The sequence below is a fragment of the Schistocerca piceifrons genome, chromosome 4, assembly GCF_021461385.2.
Source record: "Schistocerca piceifrons isolate TAMUIC-IGC-003096 chromosome 4, iqSchPice1.1, whole genome shotgun sequence".
Classification (NCBI taxonomy): domain Eukaryota; kingdom Metazoa; phylum Arthropoda; class Insecta; order Orthoptera; family Acrididae; genus Schistocerca; species Schistocerca piceifrons.
In genome coordinates this window covers 719,575,512-719,601,653 of record NC_060141.1, presented here as the reverse complement: position 1 = coordinate 719,601,653, position 26,142 = coordinate 719,575,512, and the positions used below count along the sequence as shown (strand labels likewise).

Sequence of the window (26,142 nt, the reverse complement as noted above, 5' to 3'; positions counted from 1 at the left end):
CAATTTGAAACGAAACTCGTCCGACCAAGCAGCATATTTTCCAGTCATCAACAGTCCAATGTCGGTGTCGACAGGCCCAGGCGAAGCGTAAAGCTTTGTGTCGTGTAAAGGGTACACGAGTGGGCCTTCGGCCCCGAAAGCCCAAGTCGATGATGTTTTGTTGAATGGCTCGCACCCTGACGCTTGTTGATGACCCAGCATTGAAATCTGCAGCAGTTTGCTGAAGGGTAGCACTTCTGTTACGTTGAACGATTTGCTTCAGTCATCGTTGGTCCCGTTCTTGCAGAATCTTATTCCGGCCGCAGCGATGTCGGAGATTTGAAGTTTTACTGGATTCCTGATATTCACGGTACACTCGTGAAATGGTCCTACGGGAAAATCGCTACCTCGGAGATGCTGTGTCCCATCGCTCGTGCGCCGACTATAACTCCACGTACAAACTCACTTAAACCTTGATAACATGCCACTGTAGCAGAATTAACCGATCTAACAACTACGCCAGACACTTGTTGTCTTATATAAGCGCTGCCAACCGCAGCAGATATCTTTTTATTTGAATACTCATGCTTATACTAGTTTCTTTGGTGTCTTAGTGTATATACATCACACAGAGATATTTATACCAGTATACACCCAGTTATTTATAAATAACAAGCAAAACTACTGATAAGTGCGCAGCCACGGGTAACAGCTAGTATAATACCAGTAATTATTATGTGGACAGTGGTTCAAGTGGATACACAATAATACCTTCGCGCAGGTGGGCAGTATAGCAAACGAAATAACGATAATGATGTACAATTAGCTGCATCCACATAAACTGCCAGTCACTGCTGAATTATCCAACAGATTGCAGGAAGTACCCAGAAAAGTACTTACGAGCACCAGTTCTCTTGCATAAACGCATATTGAGTTCAGCTAGCTAAGAGCCTCAATTAACTCAAAAATCAAAACTCAAACTCAAAACAAATAACTTCGAATCCACCTTGTCACATCGTGCACGACTGCTGCACATGCTTACCATCGTTCTAAAATTGAAATGCCGAGAATGGCTGCAGAAAGCAGAAACTCCCTTGCATTTTGAGGTTAGCTTGACGTTCGCCCAATGATGCAGCTGCACATAAAGACTCGCGAGTTCTCATTCCTGCTGCACAAATAATTTTGGTGAGCCAGTCTCGGGATGCCTTGCGAAACTTTTACATCAGTTACTGCCAACCTCTTTTGAGTCTAGCAGATTCTTCTTCCTCTGAGCGTCTCTTGTTTTCCCATCCCAGTGCAGATACCTATCTTTTTAGAATGCGCTCCTTTTTTCTGCTTCTCACAAGGCGAGTCTAAAACTTGCCGAGTTCAGTCACCTGTCCTCTGGCGCGGCTGTCACTGGGGCACCGATCTATGTCCCGAACAGCACTGTATAACTGTCAGGCACTCTGCCTTTTAGAGAAAAATTGTTTTATGACCCACTTGCTGTTCTGCCCCTGTGGCATTCTAACATTTAGTCAGTGGGTTCACCTCACAGAAAAATTACCTGTAGCTTTCACCATCATACAGAAATGAAGAAGTACTTACTAACTTCACAATCACTGGTATTTGTTTCAGTTACGTGCACACTTCCATGTGACACTTGTAATTTGAATTGACTTCGTAGTCTAAGCTGTTTTTTTGGAAAAGCGTCCCATAAAACATCGATGACCTGGGTTAAATTCCAAATCTCTTTTCAGTGTCTCTTGAAGTGAGGGTATATCAGAACACTGATTGTGATCCTTCCGTCATATGGGGACGTTAAGCTCTGTGAGTCCCGTTCGTGCTATTCAAAGGGGGTGAGATACACTACTGGCCATTACAATTGCTACACCAAGAATAAATGCAGATAATAAACGGGTATTCATTGGACATATATATTATACTAGAACTGACATGTGATTACATTTTCACGCAGTTCCGGTGCATAGATCCTGAGAAATCAGTACCCACAAAAACCAACTATGGCCGTAATAACGGCCTTGACACGCCTGGGCATTGAGTCAAACGGAGCTTCGATGGCTTGTACATGTACAGCTGCCCATGCAGCTTCAACGCGATAGATACCACTATTCATCAAGAGTAGTGACTGGCTTATTGTGACCAGCCAGTTGCTCGGCCACCATTGACCAGACCTTTTCAGTTGGTGAGAGATCTAGAGAATGTGCTGGCCAGGGCAGCAGTCGAACATTTTCTGTGTCCAGAGAGGCCCGTACAGCGTTCGTGCATTATCCTGTTGAAATGTAGGGTTTCGCAGGGATGGAATGAAGGGTAGAGCCATGGGTCGTAACACATCTGAAATGTAACGTCCACTGTTCAAAGTGCCGTCAATGCGAACAAGAGGTGACCGAGACGTGTAACTAATGGCACCCCATACCATCACGCCGGGTGATACGCCTGTATGGCGATGACGAATACACGCTTCCAGTGTGCGTTCACCGCGATGTCGCCAAACACGGATGCGACCATCATGATGCTGTAATCAGAACCTGGATTCATCCGAAAAAATGACGTTTTGCCATTCGTGCACCCAGGTTCGTCGTTGAGTACAACATCGCAGGCGCTCCTGTCTGTGATGCAGCGTCAACTGCTGTTTGTGTATGAGAAATCGGTTGGAAACTTTTCTCATGTCAGCACTTTGTATGTGTCGCCACCGGCGCCAACCTTGTGTGAATGCTAATCATTTGCATATCACAGCATCTTCTTCCTGTCGGTTAAATTTCGCGCCTGTAGCACGTCATCTTCGTGGTGTAGCAATTTTAATGGCCAATGGTGTAGATGCCAGCAACTCCATTCACCCTCTCCACTCTCTCAATACAAATATTACAATACGGGACAAACAGGCCAGCCGACCACTATGTCATCAGCCAATGGCGTTATGTGGATGCATTATGGAGGCATGGGAGGTCAGTACATTGCACTCCTGGCCGTTATTGGGTTAGCAAGCCTGGTGCCATTACTAATCGGTCAAGTAGCTCTACAGCTGGTACCAGGAGGTTGAGTGTATCCAGTTCCAGTCCTCCCACCAAAGAAAAATTCCAGGTGCGATGGAAGGCAGTCAGACATGCTAACCGCTCACATACTATACACTCTCCTATTACAGTAACCTACACTCAACAAACATCTCATATACACGGCGAGGACAGCGGCTATTGCGCTCAGGGGCAGGCAACCATTTCCTACTAGGCAGCTGAACAACTCCTCGTACCCTCTCTGCCAATAGTGCGATACGACTCGTCTTTTCTGAAACCAACTACATGACTAGGTTCTAAGACAATTTTTAGAGAGTGAAGGTGCGTTTTGAAACGGTAGAATTCAAGCCAAAGTTCAATTCGTGGGCCTCTGCGAAGCCAATATACAAGTTTTGATAAACATTGCAACATTTTGGCGAAAGGTTGGTGGCAAATTTATATTATTTTCACAAAAGGATTCAAATGTTCATCTCATTTGCTACAACCTACAGGTGTGGATGGCAACGAAAGCAATGGAAACAAAAGCGAGCAGTTCAACGAAATTCGAGCATTGACTTACAATGGGCATTTGTTGACAACGAATTGAATACAGAAAGGTTGTTAGATATAGGTAGTACCAACAGTTCTTTGATTAAACATTTCTCGGTTCGAAAATATATGAATTTTATTTGTCTCAATCTTAACTAATTGTTATTTGTCTTTACTCATTTTAAAAACAGGAATGTACAAAAATGCTTTTATTCAAGTGGCTCTGAGCACTATGGGACTTAATTGCTGTGGTCATCAGTCCCCTAGAACTTAGAACTACTTCAACCTAACTAATCTAAGGACATCACACACATCCATGCCCGAGGCAGGATTCGAACCTGCGACCGTTGCGGTCGCGTGGTTCCAGACTGTAGCGCCTAGAACCGCTCGGCCACCCCGGCCGGCTAAATGCTTTTATTAATCTAATGTTTATTTAGCAATACAGTTTGTTGGGAATGCTGGCTAACATCTGCTCTCTTTCAGAGGTAACGGCCTTAGAAAGGTAGGGATCACTGCTCCAGAACCACTGATAATTTGTGATCCCCAAGTAAACACTGATGAGACACTTCCCATGAGTTTTACTTGCAGCCTCAGTCGAATCTCTTCAACCATTTTTTTTTTAATTATTGATGGTTGTTTGCTGGGAAATGAACTCAATAACGATTTTGAAACGACTGCTCCTTTGATTTGACGGACGTTTAGGAGAAACGTACATCTGGTATTCGTTTTTTGGCTCTATAGCCTACAGCACTTTGATACCCGTGCTCCAAAGTACTAAGGTCCTACAGCAAAATATGTTGTGTAGTCACCACACTACTGTATCAAATTCGAGAGCAGAATCCTCAATTAAATCCAACACTTAAGTTCGGAATCGAGACCATTACATAAAAAAAACGATAATAATGACGAAAACTGAACACAGAGTACTCCTGTTTATAATAATTATAATTTTTCAGCGGTATATTAATATTTTAATAAGAAGAAAGTCCTATCATTTTCCAACAATCATAATAATACCAGGTGATCAAAAAGTCAGTATAAATTTGAAAACTGAAAAATCACGGAATAATGTAGATAGAGAGGTAAAAATTGACACACATTCTTGGAATGACATGGGGTTTTATTAGAACCAAACAAATGCAAAAGTTCAAAAAATGTCCGACAGATGGCGCTTCATCTGATCAGAATAGCAATAATTAGCATAACAAAGTAAGACAAAGCAAAGATGATGTTCTTCACAGGAAATGCTCAATATGCCCACCATCATTCCTCAACAATAGGTGTAGTCGAGGAATAATGTTGTGAACAGCACTGTAAAGCATGTCCGGAGTTATGTTGAGGCATTGGCGTCGGATGTTGTCTTTCAGCATCCCTATAGATTTCGGTCGATCACGATACACTTGCGACTTCAGGTAACCCCAAAGCCAATAATCGCACGGACTGAGGTCTGGGGACCTGGGAGGCCAAGCATGACAAAAGTGGCGGCTGAGCACACGATCATCACCAAATGACGCGCGCAAGATATCTTTCACGCGCCATCTGTCGGACAGTTTGTGAACTTTGTTTTGGTTCTAACAAAACCCCATGTCATTCCAAGCATGTGTGTCAATTTTTACCTCTCTATCTACATTATTCCGTGGTTTATTAAGTTTTCAAATTTATACTGACTTTTTGATCACCCTGTATATTACAAATATTGGAAAAAAGATATGATTCGAAAGTGAACATACATTTTGTCAGTCAGCAACAAGACAAAAGCATATACAACGATTCACCATACACTATGGAGTCGAAGTGACAACCACAAAGCTTTTACTGGTAATTAAAAATAAATACGAAATATTACTGAAGATAATTTTATATATGAAACATGTAACCCATGGTGAACACTTGTAATAGCAAATGTCGACAATATTTACACGGAATTGTTCTGAAAAGATGAACTCTAGTACAGTTAAAACTGTTATCACCAGTCACTAATGGATGTAAACTTACAGAATTGTTCTCATATTCCTAGGAAACATCTTTATACCACTGGCTCGCTCAATAGTTGCACACAAAACACAGCTCTTGAAAAATTACATTTGTAACATATAAATCAATAGCCCCTCTGAACGTAGGTTCAAAAATGTTCAAATATCTGTGTGAATTCCTATGGGAGCAAACAGCCGAGCTCATCGGGCTCTAGACTTGCACACTACTTAAACTAACTTATGCCAAGAACAACACACGCATCCAAGCCCGTGGGAGGACTCGAACCTCCGGCGGGAGGGGCCGCGCAATCCGTGACGTGGCGCCTCTAACCGCGCGGCCATTCCGCGCGAAGACGGTAGGTGATATTGTTTTGTCGAAGCTCTTCAGCCGTCAGAAGATGCTGTAGTCGAGAGATGAACGGGAAGGCAACTCCTGACAAATATTAATTAAAAATTTTACTTTTTGTGGATTTATAAAGCAAGTAAAAATAATTAATAATCTCAGTTCTAATTGTGACCTAGACACATGGGGTAATTTATCGAAGTTGTTCACCTCCAGTGCTTCCGGAACCGTTTAACATAATGTGTCAGTTTTCACTCTGATGAATTCTAAGAAAATCATCACCAAACGTCATGTAGCCTATTAATTTAAATATTAGAACACTACAACAGTAACGTCTTTACTTCTGCATAAAATGGCGTTTCGATAATTTATTCTCATTATCAAATGCAGTACTGATATTGGTAATTTATATTATATATGTGTGCGTATTGTTCGACCTCTCTTACCATGTTATCGTCTTTTTTGGTTCTATTGCAATCAGAAAATCTAAACACAAATTTTGTGAGTTTTTACTTGCTAATGCTAGAAAATACATAAGTTTTCAATCACATTGATTTATTTATTTATTGTTCAGCTAATTCAATCTATACAAGATATAGCCTCTTTAAGTTATTAAATACATTTTTAAGAGGTTTTTTCATGCATCTCTGTCAGCTGCTGTCTTCTGCCGGTTGAAGTCCGCAACTTTCCTGAGTACCTTATCCCAGCGATCAGGTGGTCTCCCTGGTGGTCTTCGTTTTCCTCTGGGACTCCACTCTTCCGTCCTTCGTTCGTGCAATATGTCCTGCCCACTGCCATTTTAGAGTCTTAACCCGTTCTATAATATCTTTTACTCCTGTTATTGCTCGAATGTCTTCAATTTTCTGTCGATCTTTCTTAGTGAGCTCTAACATTGACCTTTCCATAGCTCTCTGAGCAGTTCTAAGTTTCATTTTGAAAAATTCATTTAAAGTCCAAGTTTCACACCCATACGTTAAAACCAGCAGGACACATTGATCAAAAACTGTCTTCTTTAAGTAGACTGGCATGTTAGATTTGAAAACTGTTGCATTCCTTCCGCAGGCCCTCCAATCCAGTTTAATTCGACGAAAAATTTCAGGTTTCAAATCCATTTTTCTGTCAATTAATTGCCCCAGATAAATGTATTCTGTAAAATTGTTTAGAATGTTGCCGTTCGGTGTTACTTGTCCTGCAGCTACCCACTTATTATGCATAACCTTAGGTTTAGAGTGATTTACTTTAATTCCAACGATCAACGATGTGTTAAGTCTTTTATAGAGGACTGCATTTCCATCTTACTGTGGATGAGCCTTTTACCATTTATCTTTATTCCTCCGTTCTTCCAAATAATTTTGGACATAGGGAACTCGAGAACTACTATAAATAACTTCGGAGATATAGGATCGCCCTGCTTTACTCCTTTTCCAATGGGAAATTCGCACTTGTTTTTTCCTATGTTGATTGATGCTACTGACGTGTCATAAATGTTGCACAATATGTTTATATATATTTTTTCCACTCCTTGCTCGGCCAGTGTTTGTATCACTGCAGTGTGGCTGAGAGAATCGAAGGCTTTCTCGAAATCAATGAAGGCTATTATGCATAGTGGCATTTCATACTTATTGGCTCGACTAATTACCTCACGCTTGTGTTTATATGGTCAATTGTATTGAAACCGCTTCGGAATCCAGCTTGCTCTATGAGCTGTATAATCTCCACTACCATTTTAATGCGACTTACCAGGACTTTAGTGAACACTTTATATATAACGGTGAAAGGGTACAGTACCGCCCGACATTGAAAATAGGTACAACATTCTTAGTTATTCTTGTCAGAACAACATATTTTTTGTAGTAATAACTCAATTTCACTTAATACACCAAAGCCGGATACCAGTGTAGGAAGGAAGAACAATTTATTTATTTAATTGATCACATGTGCACTCCCACAAAATAAATCCCTATATCAAATTTGGTGAGCTCTGCGAAATGAATGAATGTATGGTCGTCTGCTAACTGCAGATAGTGAATGTGCAATATATGATCATCTTTGAGACGGTCCTTTGGTCACCTTTGGTGGAACCAAAGAGATGAAATTTACCTGAGCTTTGAGCGCCTGAAATGTGGCTGGCCAATACGGTAGCAAGGTGCTCCCCACCTTGACGGAGGTGCGACCTGACCTAAAGAACGGCCATGTTTCAGCACTTTGGCCCTGGATCTTGTTTTGGGTAAGATCTGTTTTAGGTGTGCTCCGTAAAGACAAAAGAGTGGAGAAAATGGTATGCATATCAAGTACTTAAGAGTAGTTTGGAATAATTATTTCTCTATTTCAGGAACTTTTGGGGGTAGAATTAAATGACAGGCAGGTAATATTAAGGGGATCATAGCAATCATAGGAAGTAACCAACGGTCACAGTGAAACCACGTGTAGCAATAAGTTGAAATACTTGCGAGTGCTTGTACTAAGTTGGAATACTTGCGAGTGCTAAAGTTAAGCTGAATTACTGGTGTGTGTACTATACGTTGGAAATATTTAAGAAATGGCATATGCAGGACTTGAAATTAGAGACGAGTACTACCACGTGGTGAGTAATGTGTGAGTCGCAATCTGTGTATGAGACAAAGGATAAAGAGAAGTACTCGTCCCTGGTATCAGTTGAGGACTCGCGTGTGTGACGAATATGTTCTTAATATTACTTTGCGTGTTATGTTTCCGTTTGACGTTGGATTCAAACTCTAATACTCTGAGAGAGAATCAAGGTGAGTCAGCCGTCTATCCAGCAACGCCACTTGGCTTGCATTGCACAGGAAGACGTGCATATAGCCTCCAGAGTTCGTAGTAGGAAAGAAAAGTTACGAAGTGGGGTAGTGTCTTGTGAAACTGGGATGAATACTAATTGAAGTGGGAAAGCTGAAAGTGAAGTGATTCTAACGTTGTGACTATTCTTTGTGATGTATGTTGCCAGTGCGATGTATTTCATGTAATTTAAGTATATGTGGTTTGCATGGGAAAGTAGCAAGATAGGTTCAGAGGCAGTGGGTTATGCATGTTCCTTTTTGTACCGCTCAGTCTGGAGTAAATTTTCGTGATGATTGGTGTGAGAGTCGAAGTGTGAGATATAGCAAAAGATCCACCATCCTATCCAGAAAGTGCACTGCAGCGTTAGATAATTACGAGACCATAAGATAGAGAATCACCAATGTAAAGCCATGCCCACTCGGCAGAGTTTCTCATGTGTAATTATCGTAAAAAAATGTAATAATAGAATTTATCGGAATAAAAAAAGGGAGATAGTGAAAAGAAAAAGATTGGTGGCCTTGTTCTTCGAATAGTGTGTAGTCATGATATCCAGAATTTATAACGTGTGCGCCATTGACATTCAGTGCGATGGCCACGTATTGATCAAAGCCGCTGAGTAAGAAAGAAAATGTGGTATTGCCAGTGCATAGTGAACAATCAGAGTTGTGTAAATTACTAATAGTCAGTTGTGCGTTATCCGTTTCCGTAGCGTAATGTTCAAATATGAGTATAATTTGTAGCTTAATTGTGAGTACTAGAGCTCATAATCAGTCATTGATGTTTTGCGATAAATAAGAATAAATCCACTCGCTTGGCAGACCACTCATCTTGCAGGCCTGACTGCTTGATGCCACAGTATGAGCAAGGCATGCGGGTGCCTCTCAACAGAAAGTAAACTAACGGGGCGGTAGTTCTTCAGAAATGTATTCGCCAGTTGGGAACACTTTTGGCATCATCTGTATAGGATATGGAAATATTACCTACTGGTGACATGAAAATTTGGGCGGACGATGACTTGAACCCGGATTTCCAGCTTTCAGATATCTGAGCATGAGTTCGAGTCCCGGTCCGACACAAATTTTCATGTGTCACCAACAGGTGACACCTAACACAGCTGACGTCAAAAGAATTCGCAATTGGCGAATAAAATTCGTAATATTATTACAGCTGCAGAGGAATGTTGTGAAATGAGCAGAATCACACTGTTTAGGTGAAATCAAAATTTGGTACAAAAATTTTATGGCGATATGGGTTCCCATATTCATAAATATATTCATTGCAACATACATTGCACTCTATATTTGCAACGAATTTAAAGCATTATCTATCATTTAAATAGTCAGTAGTATTAGTAAGAGAAGTTGCGACACCTTGATATAGCATAAATAATGTAGCCCACAAAAAATAAACCACCTCTGACTGTACGTAAAATCTTTGTTAAGCCACTCTGACGTAATACGAGGATCACTCGAAAAGAAATGCACCCTATTTTTGTAAAAATTCAGTTTTCATTCTGCATGTGTGAAAGTTTTACAGTGTGTAGATACATCCTTCCCGCTTGTTTTCAAACTTAGTTCAACCTGTTCCCGTGAGTGGCGTCGTCACAGCATGTCTTCAAGATGGCTGCTACATTTGACGTTCGTCAGAAGCAACGTGCTGTCATAGAATTCCTGTGCTGTGAAAACGTGACAGTGGGAAACATCCACAAGAGGTTGAAAAAGGTGTATGGAGATGTTGCTATCGATCGCAGTACAGTTAGTCGGTGGGCAAGCAGGTTACATGTTGAAAGCGGGCACGGCAATATTGAGGATTGTTCTCGCAGCGGCTGGCCTCGTACTGCACACACTCCAGACAATGTCCAGAGAGTTAACGAATTGGTGACTGCTGACAGACGCATCACAGTGAACGAATTGTCACGCTACGTTCGGATAGGGGAAGGAAGTGTTTGCAGCATACTGAAAGTGTTTGCGTTAAAAAAGGTTAGTGCCAGGTGGGTTCCCAGGCTGTTGACAGTGGCTCACAAAAGAAACAAGAAAACCGGTATGCAGCGAACGTTTGGAACAGTACGAGAATGGTGCAGATGAATTTCTTGGAAGGATTGTGACAGGTGATGAAATATGGCTCCATCATTTTTCACTAGAGGCGAAGAGGCAATCAATGGAGTGGTATCATGCAAATTCACCCAAGAAAAAAAATCCAAAACCACACCTTCTGCTGGAAAAGTTATGGCTACGGTGATTTTCGATTCCGAAGGACTCTTACTTGTTGGCATCATGCCAAGTGGAGCCACCATAAATTCTGATGCATATGTGGCGACACTGAAGAAACTTCAAGCTCGACTGAGTCGTGATCGACCACATCGGCAAAAGCAGGATGTTTTGGTATTGCACGGCTACATGTGAGTCGAAAAACCATGGAATCGATCACAAAACTCGGATAGACAACACTGAAACACCCACCTTACAGTCCTGACCTGGCTCCATGTGACTATCATCTCTTTGGGAAACTGAAAGACACTCTTTGTGGAACAAGGTTTGAAAATGATGACTCCCTTGTGCACACTGCCAAACTGTGGCTCCAACAGGTTGGTCCAGAATTTTACCGTGCGGGTATACAGGCACTGGTTCCAAGATGGCGTAAGGCAGTTGAGAGGGATGGAAATAATGTGGAGAAATGAAAATATTGCTCCTAAAGGACGCATCTACACACTGTAAAACTTACAAACATGTAGAATAAAAGATGGATTTTTTTAAAAAATAGTGTGCATTTCTTTTGGAGTGACCCTCGTATCTTTGTAAGAATTTTTGATTTCTCGGAGTCATACAGTCTGATACAGATTAAAAACAATTACGCGTATATCGATGTCCTTGACATTAGAACATTATGAGTATATTACAGAAGATATATAAGGTTACTTACATATTGTGTACCTCAGTATCAATTGACATGTGTCGAAAGTATGTAACATTTATTATATTAAAACTGTTGTGGATTTAGAAAACATGAAAACCTCTGGATATTTAAAATCTAATTGTATCCATGTCTACGTGATTACGGTGGGATCCATTACTTGTATTGCCGGTGTGGTACGCAGGTTGTCGTGTGTATGCGTTATAGCGATCATATGCTAAACAGCTGCACTTTGTAGGCGTATTGAACACTATTGTCACGGGATGAAATCTTTGAATTTGTAATCCGGAGAAAGTCCTATATTGTAGAGGATTTGTTATATCTGAGCTCATAATTAGATACATGTGACATTCACTGGGTGTTTGTTTTAACACGAGACACCTAAATATCTCGAGAACGACGCATCGTAAGAAAAAAATGTTCTAGGTGAAGTGTCAATATTAGCAAAGATGACATCTGCCTGTGGTAACCACCACTCCTCCATATTTTCAAATGGTGACCCACATATTGTACATTCGAAATACGAAAATACATACGGTTTATTCAAACCATTGTTTCCCATTTGTGGTAAATGGTGCTGTAATCGAAAAATATCAAGAGTGCTTGTTTTTGCGATTAAGAACCGATACATTTGCTTCTACATTTCATTTAATATGTAAGTGTGAACCTTTGTGTTCTAAGTGTTGATACTGATGTTCAAAAGTTACCTGAGTATTGTAAATGTGATTGAACAGTATAAATAATATGGATACACATTAATATTTCTAGCAAATAAGTATTTGTATGGTATATAGTTTTTTGTTCCCTACGGGGTTGATCCTGGTGAGTCGCCAAACCACCGGAATTTCGGTGGCCCTCCTCGAACCCCGCCATCAGGGTGACTGATTTCGGTGTGTGTTTCCATCGAACCACCGTAACTTTCTCGCTGGCCGCTGCGCAGCTACCGGTAAGTACAAATCACAAACAGTGTAATAAGGTAAAATGTGCGTGAAGTGAGAGAAACTGGCGGATCAGCCGTACATACTCACCGAAATCAAGCACCGCTATGGTGAAAGGCGAGGGAGTCACCGATATCAAGAAGCTCGATGGGAACAGAAAACTATTAGTTCCACGTCGTTGTTCCTGGATCACGCTAAACTTACTTGCTAACCAAACACTGAAACGGCTAACCGTAGTATATGGTACAATCAATTTTGCGACATTAAAGTAAATTACGAACATAAATTTTAACCGTTGGAGGACAAAGGTTTACATTTACATTGTGAATGAAACGTAGAATCAAATGCGTCGTTCCTTTATTGCGAAAACAGGCACACTTCCTATTTGTCGAATACACCGCCATCTCCAGGAATGGGAAAAAGGGTTCAAGCAAACCGAACATAGATGGTGACAATTATTGAGCTATATGAAATAAAATCGTCATGATTTCTGAACGGTTTGCGGTAGGACATTAAAACTGCGCGGTTGGCGGCGGGGCACGATGGAAATTAATATGGTTTGGTTTAGAGACAAATCCCATTTTCATTTGGATGGGTTCGTCAATAAGTGAAATTGGCGCATTTGGGGACTGAGAATCCGCATTTCGCAATCGAGAAGTCTCTTCGCCCTCAACGGGTGACTGTACGATGTGACTATGTCCAGTCACGGAATAATCGGTGCGATATTGCTTGATGGCACGGTGACTATGAAGGTTGTGGAAGATGATTTCATCCCCATTATCCAAAGTGTCCTTGATTTCGGCAAAATGTGGTTCATGTAAGACGGAGCTCGACTCCCTCGAAGCAGGAGAGTGTTTGACTCCCTGGAGGAGCACTTTGGGGACACTACTCTGGCTCTGGTGTACCCAGAGACCACTAGTATGGGCCTCGATTGTCCGCCATATTCTTCGGCTCTAAATACGTGCGACTTCTTTTTGTGGGGCTATACTGAATGCAACGTGTACAGTAATAACCCCAAAACCAATGCTGAACTGAAAACAGACATTCAGCAGGTCATCGACACAACCGATGTTCCGACACTTTAGCGGGTCATGCAGAATTACGGTATTTGTCTGCGCTAGATCATTGCCAACGATGGCAGGCACATCGAACATGTCATAACCTAAACCCGAATATCTGTAGCGACGTTTACATGTTGAACAAAGTGTGTGCACGCTATAGTTTGTGACTAATTTATCTTTCTTTTCACTGTTGTTGTTGTTGTTGTGGTCTTCAGTCCTGAGACTGGTTGGATGCAGCTCTCCATGCTACTCTATCTTGTGCAAGCTACTTCATCTCTCAGTACGTGCTGCAGCCTACATCCTTCTGAATCTCTTGGTCTCCCTCTACGATTTTTACCGTCCACACTGCCCTCCAATACTAAATTGGTGTTCCCTTGAAGTCTCAGAACATGTCCTACCAACAGATACCTTCCTGCAGTCAAGTTGTGCCACAAGCTCCTCTTCTCCCCAATTCTATTCAGTACCTCCTCATTAGTTATGTGACCTACCCATCTAATCTTCAACATCCTTCTGTAGCACCACATTTTGAAAGCTTCTATTCTCTTCTTGTCCCAACTACTTATCGTCCATGTTTCACTTCCATACATGGCTACACTACAAACAAATACTTTCAGAAACGACTTCCTGGCACTTAAATCTATACTCGATGTTAACGAAATTCTCTTCTTCAGAAACGCATTCCTTGACACTGCCAGTCTACATTTTATATCCTCTCTACTTCGACCATCATCAGTTATTTTGCTCCCCAAACAGAAAACTCCTTTACTACTTTAAATGTTTCATTTCCTAATCTAATTCCCTCAGCATCACCAAACTTAATTCGACTACATTCCATTATCCTCGTTTTGCTTTTGTTGATGTTCATCTTATATCCTCCTTTCAAGACATTGTCCATTCTGTTCAGCTGCTCTTCCAGGTCCAGAATTACAATGTCATCGGCGAACCTCAAAGTTTTTATTTCTTCTCCATGGATTTTAATTCAAACTCCGCTTTTCTTTTGTTTCCTTTACTGCTTCCTCAATATACAGATTGAATAACATCGGGGATAGTCGACAACCCTGTCTCACTCCCTTCCCATCCACTGCTTCCATTTCATGCCCCTCAACTCTTATAACTGCTACTGGTTTCTGTACAAATTGTAAATAGCCTTTCGCTTCCTGTATTTTACCCCTGCCAGCTTCAGAATTTGGAAGAGAGTATTCCAGTCAACATTGTCAAAAGCTTTCTCCAAGTCTACAAATGCTAGAAACGTAGGTTTGCCTTTCCTTAATCTTTCTTCTAAGATACGTCGTAGGGTCAGTATTGCCCCATGTGTTCCAGTATTTCTACGGAATCCAAACTGATCATCCCCGAGGTCGGCTTCTACCAGTTTTTCCATTCGCCTGTAAAGAATTCGCGTTAGTATTTTGCAGTCGTGACTTATTAAACTGATAGTTCGGTAATTTTCACATCTGTCAACACCTGCTTTCTTTGGGATAGGAATTATTATATTCTTCTAGAAGTCTGAGGGTATTTCGCCTCTCTCATACATTTTGCTCACCAGATGGTAGAGTTTTGTTAGGCCTGGCTCTCCCAAGGCTGTCAGTAGTTCTAATGCAATGTTCTCTACTCCTGTGGCCTTTTTTAGACTTAGGTCTTTCAGTGCTCTGTCAACCTCTTCATGCAGTATCATATGTCCCATTTCATCTTCATCGACATCCTCTTCCATTTTCATAATATTGTCCTCAAGAACATCGCCCTTGTATAGTCCCTCTATATACTCCTTCCACCTTTCTGCTTTCCCTTCTTTGCTTAGAACTAGGTTTCCATCTGAGCTCTTGATATTCATGGAAGTGATTCTCTTTTCTCCAAAGGACTCTTTAATTTTCCTGTAGGCAGTATCTATCTTACCCATAGTGAGACAAGCCTCTACATCCTTACATTTGTCCTCTAGCCATCCCTGCTTAGCCATTTTGCACTTCCTACCGATCTCATTTCTGAGAAGTTTGTATTCCTTTTTGCCTGCTTCATTTACTGCATTTTTTTTATTTTCTCCTTTCATCAATTAAATTCAATATCTCTTCTGTTACCCAAGGATTTCTACTAGCCCTCGTCTTTTTACCTAACTGATCCTCTGCTGCCTTCACTACTTCATCCCTCAAAGCTACCCATTCTTCTTCCACTGTATTTCTTTCCCCCATTCTTGTCAATTGTTCCCTTATGCTCTCCCTGAAACTGTGTACAACCTCTGGCTTAGTCCGTTTATCCAGGTCTCATATCCTTAAATTCCCACCTTTTTGTAGTTTCTTTAGTTTTAATCTACAGTTCATAACCAATAGATTGTGGTCAGAGTCCACATCTGTCCCTGGAAATGTCTTACAAGTTAAAACCTGGTTCCTAAATCTCTGTCTTACCATTATATCATCTGTCTGATACCTTCTAGTATCTCCAGGCTTCTTCCATGTATACAACCTTCTTTCATGATTCTTGAACCAAGTGTTAGCTATGATTAAGTTGTGCTGTGTGCAAAATTCTACCAGGCGACTTACTCTTTCATTTCTTAGCCCCAATACATATTCATCTAGTACGTTTCCTTCTCTTCCTTTTCCTACTGTCGAATTCCAGTCACCAATGACTATTAAATTTTCGTCTCCCTTCACTATCTGAATAATTTCTTTTATCTCATCATACATTTCATCAATCTCTTCGTCATCTGCGGAGTTAGTTGGCATATAAACTTGTACTACTGTGGTAGGCGTGAGCTTCGCGTTTATCTTGGCCACAATAATGCGTTCACTATGCTGTTTGTAGTAGCTTACTCCAGCATTACCCCTATTTGATTTTGTATTTATAACCCTGTATTCACCTGACCAAAAGTTTTGTTCCTCCTGCCACCGAACTTCACTAATTCCCACTATATCTAACTTTAACCTATCCATTTCCCTTTTTAAATTTTCTAACCTACCTGCCCCATTAAGGGATCTGACATTCCACGCTCCGATCTGTAGAATGCTAGTTTTCTTTCTCCTGACAACGACGTCCTCCTCAGTAGTCCCCGCCTGGAGATCCGAATTGGGGACTATTTTACCTCCAGAATATTTTACCCAAGAGGATGCCATTATCATTTAACCATACAGTAAAGCTGCAGGCCCTCAGGAGAATTTACGCCTGTAGTTTCCCCTTGCTTTCAGCCGCTCGCAGTACCAGCACAGCTAGGCCGTTTTGGTTAGTGTTACAAGGCCAGATCAGTCAATCATCCAGACTGTTGAACCTGCAACTACTGAAAAGGCTGCTGCCCCTCTTCAGGAACCACACGTTTGTCTGGCCTCTCAACGTATACCCCTCCGTTGTGGTTGCACCTACGGTACGGCAATCTGTATCGCTGAGGCAAGCAAGTCTCCCCACCAACGGCAAGGTCTATGGTTCATGGGGGGATTTCTTTTCATGTAGTTCAATAATTGTCAACCTGTATTTTTAGGAGTAGAATCCCAATATGGAATAGAAATGAAGGGGTTCGCATTTGAAAGTAGGAAGTAAACCACGCCTACGTAGAATGGGTGGTTACGAGTTGGCCAGTTTTAGCACAGACGGATGTCCTCTTAGTCTTGTTAACTATTCATCTAGAGCCAATTTTTTTTTTTTTTTTCGAAAGAGAGGTCGATTTCGAGTTATCTGGTTGTCTCGAGATAAAACAGGCAGCCTGTATTTTGAATACTATACTATGCTTGAACATGTTTAAAATGGTAGAATATATAAAGAGGTGAAACTGATGTTAACTGTATGGTATGTTGTCTGGTAGACACAGATTGTGTTGCATTGGGTTCATGTTGCTTGTTGTTCGTGACAGCTGCCGGTCCAGCAGTGTAGCGAGTCGACCGCCTGCTGCGCAGAAGCGGGGAGAGAATGTTTCGTCTGTACCGCCACCCAGCTGCCACTGAGTGCAGGCCCATTAGAGAATGAGGGGAAATTCTTCGCGCTTTTTCAGGCTCGCGCTCGGCTGAGCTGCGCAGATAACCTGCTGTCTTTCGTGTGCGCAACCCGATTGCCAAGTGACAACAGAAGCCGCGCTAAACTGAGGCAAGAGCCGCACTGTGCCTAACCCTTGATTATACGAATAGTGAAAATGACAATTCATCTACCTTGCTTACGAAAAAATATTTATTTATTTTCTGCAAATTTAGAGACCTTTCTGATATTTTAAAACATATACATATTACAATTTTCGTTTGTCATCTTTTCGTGATTTTTGTTTTGTTTTTATCTGCAACATTTGACACATAATAAATGATTTTTAAAATAAAAAATAATTTGAGGCTGAAATACAAATAACATTTTGTTGTTTTAAGGAGAAAGTGAAAAGATGATAGGACAGAGCAGAGATTTGTTAGTGCCATAATCAGTTGTGACTGGCGGTGGACTCCTCGGTATGGTTTGTTCAGCTGTCGACCCTCGGTCGCAGCAAAATTGTGCATAGTGAATGGTAGAGAAATGGTATTGCTAGTTCTATGCAATGACGTTAGCTATACATCCATGTACAGCAAGGGCTGCTTTCTTGGCTAGAGTGCCACCACCTTACATTTCATTTACTCTAGTGTTCGCTATCCTTAACTGTTATTTGATTGATGTGTATAATTTGTCAGTGCATTTTGGCATGTTATGTCTGATTCATAATTATAGCTGGCTTCTTTACTGATACATCTCATCTTCCTCCTCCTCCAGTTCCTCTTCAGTGTTGCTGTTGTCGCTGTTACTGTGGGTGTCACTGTCCACCCTCTTCAGATTGTTGTTACGTTGCAAATATTCTTCATGTGTTCGTTCTGAAATACTGTCTGAAGATGTATTTAATTGCGGTCGTTGTTCTTGGTCTCTTGTTGCTGTGTATATACGCATTTCTGTTTCTGTGGAGTGTAAGTGTAGTGTATGTCTATTGTTAGCTTATTGCCCGTTTAGCTTTGATTATCTTGAACTTCCTGGCATATTAAGACTGTGTGCCGGACCAAGACTCGAACTCGGGACCTTTGCCTTTCGCGGGCAAGTGCTCTATCATCTGAGCTACCCAAGCACGACTCACAGCCCCTCCTCACAGCTTTACTTCCGCCAGTACCTCGTTTCCTACTTTCCAAACTTCACAGAAGCTCTCTTGCGAACCTTGCAGAATAAGCACTCCTGGAAGAACGGATATTGCGGAGACATGGCTTAGCCACAGCCTGGGGGATGTTTCCAGAATGAGATTATCTTAACCACGTGGTTAGGTATTAATACTCATTTAAAATTTTACATATACACCTGAAGATAGAACACGTGTCCTGAAACTGGGTACTGCTGTCCTTTTTAGAAATAAATAATTTTACCCAGATTTTATCATTGGCAGTATTTTTTCTGCTTTGTCTGTTGTAAGCCTTATGTTTTCGTGGAAATTCAATATATTATCATGTGTACCCCAAGAAAGGGTGTTACCTATGCTCGTTCGACGTTCTTGTTCCCTATTTTAACTGAAGGAATCATTTATTGTGATCCTTAGAGTAATGTGTATGTTGTTTTGTTTTCGGCTCTCCTGAGTTTGTTGTTGTGACACCATTGGGTAATAAATCTTTCTTACGAAAGAGTAAGAAAAGACAGGAAATATGCTGGGTGAGAGTTACCTAGAGCGAATTTGACGCCGGTCCACGCCTGCTTTACGTAGCTGAGGAAGCGCCGGTAGAAGGGCCGGCGCACCTTCCTGGGAGGCGGATCGCCCTGCTCGCTGTCGGGCGGCGGAGACTGCGCGGGGGCGTGCGTGGCGTGGGCGGTGGTGGTGGCGGCGGCGGCGGCGGCAGCGGTGGGCGCGATGCGAGGGGCGGCGGGGGCGGCGCGGGGGCAGGGCGCGGGATCCCGGCCGCCGAGGCGGGGGCTGCCGCGCACGTCTCGCCCCAGGCCTCCGCGCCGCCGCTGCACGCGCGCCTGAGCCGCCGCCGACGCCGACGCCGCCCCCGCGGGGCTGGCGCCGGGGCCCGGCTTGAGCGGCGTCGCCAGGAAGGCGCCGTCTTCGGGCGGCGGGGGCCCGCCGGGCAGGTCAGCGACGCGCTGGCCGAAGCCGCCGCCGCCGCCCCCGCCGCCCCCGGCGGGCGGCCGCAGGCAGAGCTGCAGCTTGGCCGTGGCGCTTGGGGCGGAGGGCTGGCCGCTAGCCGGGGGCCGCCGCCAGCCGCCGTGGAGCCTCGCGGCCGCCGCCGCGCACAGCGGCTGCGGGGGCGGCGCCGGCGCCGGGCGCTCCTCGCACTCGCTAGCCACGGTCCCAGCCTCCCACTGGCGGCGCGGCCTCCTAGTTCATCGGTCACTCCACGCGCCGAGCGCTCGACGGCGACCACTGCACCGCGGTGAGTCCGCTACTCCCCCCTTCATCGGTGTCCTCTCCTCAACACTGCATCTCTTCTTCCTTACCTCACTGCTACGTTACCAACACTCATCGACGTCGCTTCCTTTCTAGCTCTTCGATACACTATGACAGTTACGATTTCTTCGTCGGTTCTGAAAGTTCCATGTCCTTTTGCTGAATAGCTCTTCTGTACACCTGCTGCAGTCGAGAGTCCCACAGGAGCACAGCAAGCGCGTATAGGAGCTGCTTCAAGATGGTGACGGAGGCGGCGGGGGCGGCGGAGGCAGCGGAGGTGGCAGAGCGGTGCAGTCACTGGCGGTGGCGGTGGCGATGACGTCGGCGGTGGTTGACCTGTGGCCACAAACGGCGGAGTTATGGGATGGGCAGCTGAGGCGTTTGCAGCAGGCGGCTAAGGAATCTGTCATTCTCTACATAACGCGAAGGGAGTGTCTTAGTGTCTTGTAATTGTATAAAGGCGAGCAGAAAGAATGTGACCACATTGCAGATTAATACAATTGCTGAATTGGTCACTAAATAAAAAGCCACCAAGTGATAAATTAATGACTTTATTTGACGCGTTTCGGGTAGAACCCATCCTAAAATGGTCGTGAACACCGTGGTGATCAGATATATAGATAGCTTTGTTTGTTATATACTGTCTCCAGAATAGATTTTCACTCTGCAGCGGAGTGTGCGCTGATATGAAACTTCCTGGCAGATTAAAAATGTGTGCCGAATCGAGACTCGAACTCTACCATCTGAGCTACCCAAGCACGACTCAAGACCCATCCTCACAACTTTACTTCCGCCAGTACTTTGTCTCCTACCTTCCAACCTCCTGCAAGGTTCGCAGAAGAGCTTCTGTAAAGTCTGGAAGGTAGGAGACGAGGTACTGGCAGAATTGAAGCTGTGAGTACGGGTGCTGAGTCTTGCTTGGGTAGCTGAGATGGTAGATCACTTGCCCGCGAAAGGCAAAGGCCCGAGTTCTAGTCTCTGTCGGCACACAGTTTTAATCTGCCAGGAACTTTCATATCAGGTCGCACTCCACTGCAGAGTGAAAATCTCATTCTGGAAACACCCGCCAGGCTGTGTCTAAGTCATGTCTCCGCAATATCCTTTCTTCCAGCAGTGCTAGTTCAGCATGGTTCGCAGAAGAGCTTCTGTGAAGTTTGGAAGGTAGAAGACGAGGTACTGGCAGAATTGAAGCTGTAAGGTCGTGAGTCGTGCTTGGGTAGCTCAGATGGTGGATCACTTGCCCGGGAAAGGCAAAGGTCCCGAGTTCGAGTCTCGGTCCAGCACACAGTTTTAATCTGCCAGGAAGTTTCATTTACTGTCTGTATAAATCTGATGACCAAAAAGTTCATGACTATCTGAGCATGGGTTCTACCCGAAAGGCGTCAAATTAAAGTCATTCCTCTATCAGTGGTGGCTTCTTATTTAATGACCAGGACAGCAGTTGCGCAGTATTCCTATAGAAGGAAGTGTACCTGATCTTCACTACTTTCATCATCGCTCACACTATTCCATCATTCACAAACTGAATTTCTATGAATTTCAACTTCTCTAAGCTAGGGACAATCAGATCATTGGCTGATTCGCGCATCAAATTTTTTTGATGTACGAGGCATTCGTGATAAGACTGGAGACGATATAGACCGCACATGACATCGTTACACTGAATCTAACATCGCAATCAGCTAACGGGGAGGCTTGTAAATCGTCCGCAGGTGACTTACTGTATAATCATTAATTTTCCTTAATTGCAGCACCTTTAGTAAAGGTTTTCTGAATGTGATGGCCAAGTTTGAATGCCTGGGAAAAATGTGTGAAGGGAAGCAAAATTTTGTGCGACAGGTAAGGCTGTTTCGAATTTTGAGAATTTACGTAAGAATTTTTCGAGACCAAGTCAGTGACTTCTTGGCTGAAGGCAAGGAGTTATATCATTATTAAGCAGATGCGAAGTGTCTTCTCTCTTTAGGGTGTTTATTTATGTACAAACACTATGACTCTGATGATAACACTCATTGTACACTGATCAGCCAGAAACATTATGACCTCGAATCTACTATCGATATAAACTCGTCCAGGCGGTAGCACTGTCACCTGGCGAAGAATGACTGCTAGTCAGACACACGCACGGTGCATGTGGTATCACTGAGCGTGCTGCCTGTGTGTAGAATTGGGAAAGCGTGCGATCTGTCTGAATTTGATCGAGGGCTGATTGTGATGGCCCGGACGCTCGGCACGAAAATTTTGGAAACTGCACGAATTCTCGTGTGTTCGACGAGCACTGCGATGAGTGTCTTCAACATGTGGCGAATCCAAGGTGAAACCACGCCAAGACGTAGTGGGGTTGGGCCGCCACCCCTCATTACAGATGTCGGAGGCAATAGGCTGGGCAGACTGGCAAAACAGCAGGTAGCGAACTGTGGCGGAATTAACGTCATACTTCAATGCTGGGCAGAGTACAAGTGCGTCTGAACAGACAGTGCACCGAACACTCTTAGCAATGGGCCTCCGCAACCGACAACCCACGCATGTGGCAATGACATGGGCAACTACACTCATGCTCATAAATTGAGGCTAAATGCAGAATGTGGTGCCACACAACGTTGCACTGCAGAAAACTGGCGGTAATAGCATAGGCACATAGGAAACACACACGACACAGATCTGTAAGTCCACGGTATTGGTGATGAGCTGAGAAAACCGTCCCGAAACAGATGTGCTACAAAACGCCACTGTTTCCTGCCCATGTACCCCGACATCAGTATGGGATATGATCACCAAGCACACATACACAGGCCGCATAACGGGTTGGCATACTCTGGATCAGGTGGTCGAGCAGCTGCTGGGGTATAGCCTCCCACTCTTGCACCAGTGCCTGTCGGAGCTCCTGAAGTGTCGTAGGGGTTTGAAGAAGTGCAGCGATACGTCGACAGAGAGCATCCCAGATGTTCTTGATGGGATTTAGGTCTGAGGAACAGGCAGGCCACTCCATTCCCCTGATATCTTCTGTTTCAAGGTACTCCTCCACGATGGCAGCTCGGTGGGGCCGTGCGTTATCATCCATCAGGAGGAAGGTGGGACCCACTGCACCCCTGAAAAGGCGGACCTACTGGTGTAAAACGACGTCCCGATACACCGGACCAGTTATAGTTCTTCTGTCAAAGACATGCAGGGCTGTACGTGCACCAGTCATAATCGCACCCCACACTATCAAACCACGACCTCCATACAGGTCCCTTTCAAGGACATTAACGGGTTCCTGGTTCCTGGTTCACGCCAGATGAAAACCCGACGAGAATCGCTGTTCAGACTATACCTGGACTCGTCTGTGAACATAACCTGGGACCACTGTTCCAATGACCATGTACTGTGTTCTTAACACCAGACTTTACGGGCTCTCCTGTGACCAGGGGTCAATGGAATGCAACTTGCAGGTCTCAGGGCGAATAACCCATGTCTGTTCAGTCGTCTGTAGACTGTGTGTCTGGAGACAACTGTTCCATTGGCTGCGGTAAGGTCCCGAGTAAGGCTACTTGCAGTACTCTGTGGCCGTCTGCGGACACTGATAGTGAGATATCGGTCTTCTTGTGGTGTTTTACACTGTGGACGTCCCGTACTGGGGTTCCTGGACACGTTTCCTGTCTGATGAAATCGTTGCCATAATCTTTAGATCACACTTTGTGGCACACGGAGGGCCCGTGCTACGACCTGCTGCGTTTGACCAGCCTCCAGTCGCCCTAGTATTCTACCCCTCATAACGTCATCAAAACGTGTTCTTTGAGCCATTTTCATCACACAGTCACCATTAGCACGTCTGAAAACGCCTGCACACTTACTCGCTGCACCGTACTCTGACATGCACCAACACATCTCTGCGTATGTGGACTGCTGCCAACGCCACCGTGCGACGATCGCAGGTCAAATGTACCGTATGGTCATACCCAGAGGTGATTTAAACCCGCAAAGCGCCCACCAGAGCGTTGTTTCACCATGTATCAGCATTATCCTTAATTTATGAGCGTGAGTGTACAACTGAAATGGGTACGTGGTCATCGGTACTGGACGTTGGCGTAGTGGCAGAGCGTTGCATCATCTGATGAATCCCGATACCTTCTTCATCACGCCGATTGAAGGGCGGGGCAGGGACAGGTTCTTGCATACGTACTGCGGGACGGAGGCAAGCTGGCGGCGGCTCCACTATGCTCTGGGGAGCGTCCACGTGGGCATTCATGGATCCAGTGGAGCTGGTGCAGGGCACCATGACGGCCAACGAGTATCGTACACTGGTTGCACAACATGTGCACCCTTTGATGACTATCATGTTTCCCGATGGCAGTGATAGTTTTCAACAAGATAATGCGCCATGTTACAAGGTCAGGAGTGTGATTAAGTGGTTCGAAGAACACAGGGGAGAGTTCCAATTGATGTGCTGACCGCAGTTCCAATTGATGTGCTGACCGCCCCCCCCCCCCTCCCTCCCCATCCAAATCGCCAGATTTGAACCCAGTCGAACACATCTGAGATATGACTGAAAGTAGCGTCAGAGCTCATCACCCTCCCCGGCATTTACGAGAGTTAGGTGACTTCGTGCAGTTGTAGTGCCAACTTCCTCCAGGGACCTACCAAGGCTTCATTGCTTCCATGTTAAGGCGCGTCGGCGCTGTTATCCCTTCCAAAGGTGAACACACCGAGCGAGGTGGCGCAGTGGTTAGCACACTGGACTCGCATTCGGGAGGACGACGGTTCAATCCCGTCTCCGGCCATCCTGATTTAGGTTTTCCGTGATTTCCCTAAATCGCTTCAGGCAAATGCCGGGATGGTTCCTTTGAAAGGGCACGGCCGATTTCCTTCCCCATCCTTCCCTCACCCGAGCTTGCGCTCCGTCTCTAATGACCTCGTTGTCGACGGGACGTTAAACACTAATCTCCTCCTCCTCCAAAGGTGAACATGCCGGCTATTAGGTAGGTGCTCATAATGTTCTGGCTGATCAGCGTATATCGGCCTCATAAAAATAAGCGCGGAAATTTATGAAATATTTATTGCACGGTTTTTCTTGTTTCCTATACACGATACAATCCTCGTAAGTTTCTTTTTTTTAGATAATCTCAGTCGTGGTAACAGTTTCCTCACTGACGTCATATGATGAAATTTTTAGTTTGACCGTTGGAGGAATTTTACGACAAACTGCCACACAGAGGTTTGGAGCAACATTTTTCACATGGAAGTTTGATTGCTTGAGGTTTTCGGCGTCTGAAGGAAATTAAAGCCATATGCTGTGCAATGTATTTTTATTTTCCTATGCGTTCTGAAGAAGAGAAATTTGTTAACATCGAGTATAGGTTTAAGTGTCAGGAAGTCGTTTCTGAAAGTATTTGTATGGAGTGTAGCCATGTATGGAAGAGAAACATGGACGATAAATAGTTTGGACAAGAAGAGAATAGAAGCTTTCGAAATGTGGTGCTACAGAAGAATGCTGAAGATTAGATGGGTAGATCACATAACTAATGAGGAAGTATTGAATAGGATAGGGGAGAAGAGAAGTTTGTGGCACAACTTGACTAGAAGAAGGGATCGGTTGGTAGGACATGTTCTGAGGCATCAAGGGATCACCAGTTTAGTATTGGAGGGCAGCGTGGAGGGTAAAAATCGTAGAGGGAGACCAAGAGATGAATACACTAAGCAGATTCAGAAGGATGTAGGTTGCAGTAGGTACTGGGAGATGAAGAAGCTTGCACAGTATAGAGTAGCATGGAGAACTGCATCAAACCAGTCTCAGGACTGAAGACCACAACAACAACAACAATGCGTTCAGACCGTAAAGATATAAATAAGTGTAGACCAGCAGTGCTGAGAAGTAAGTAAGAAGCGTGATGTGCATCGTAAAATGAAGTATAATATGCATTTATTATTACTTCTGTTGATATGACATGTTAACTACACTCGGATGCTCTTTGCTGGGGCAAGATTAAATATTTCACACGAAGTTTTGAGGAATCAGCTGAAAACTAATGCTTTCTCCTAAGCTGACGATTTACCCTCGAGCGTTATGAAAGCATTGAACCAAGTGACGCACAGTATAGCAAATGGAGGAATTCACCGAAGAAAAGGTAATCCTCAATGTTGTAAAACTTACAGAAGAATACAACGTTTCAAAAGTTGCTTGTTACACCTTCACCTGGAGGAAACATCACAATGATAATCAAAATTCTGCAGCCATCAGTTTACTTGTAGTACTACACATATAATGCTAATGCAGCAGC

At 43.8% G+C, this 26,142-nt stretch overlaps 1 protein-coding gene across 1 annotated transcript in view; it reads right to left on the bottom strand.

The window, feature by feature from the left end:
- Nucleotides 1-26,142, bottom strand: part of LOC124796131 (zinc finger protein ZIC 5) — a 393,014-nt gene that overhangs the window by 353,529 nt on the left and 13,343 nt on the right. Inside the window, exon 3 of the mRNA XM_047260223.1 lies at nt 19,164-19,819. Within this exon, the coding sequence (XP_047116179.1) occupies nt 19,164-19,819 (656 nt within the window). The remainder of the gene's footprint in view (nt 1-19,163; nt 19,820-26,142) is intronic.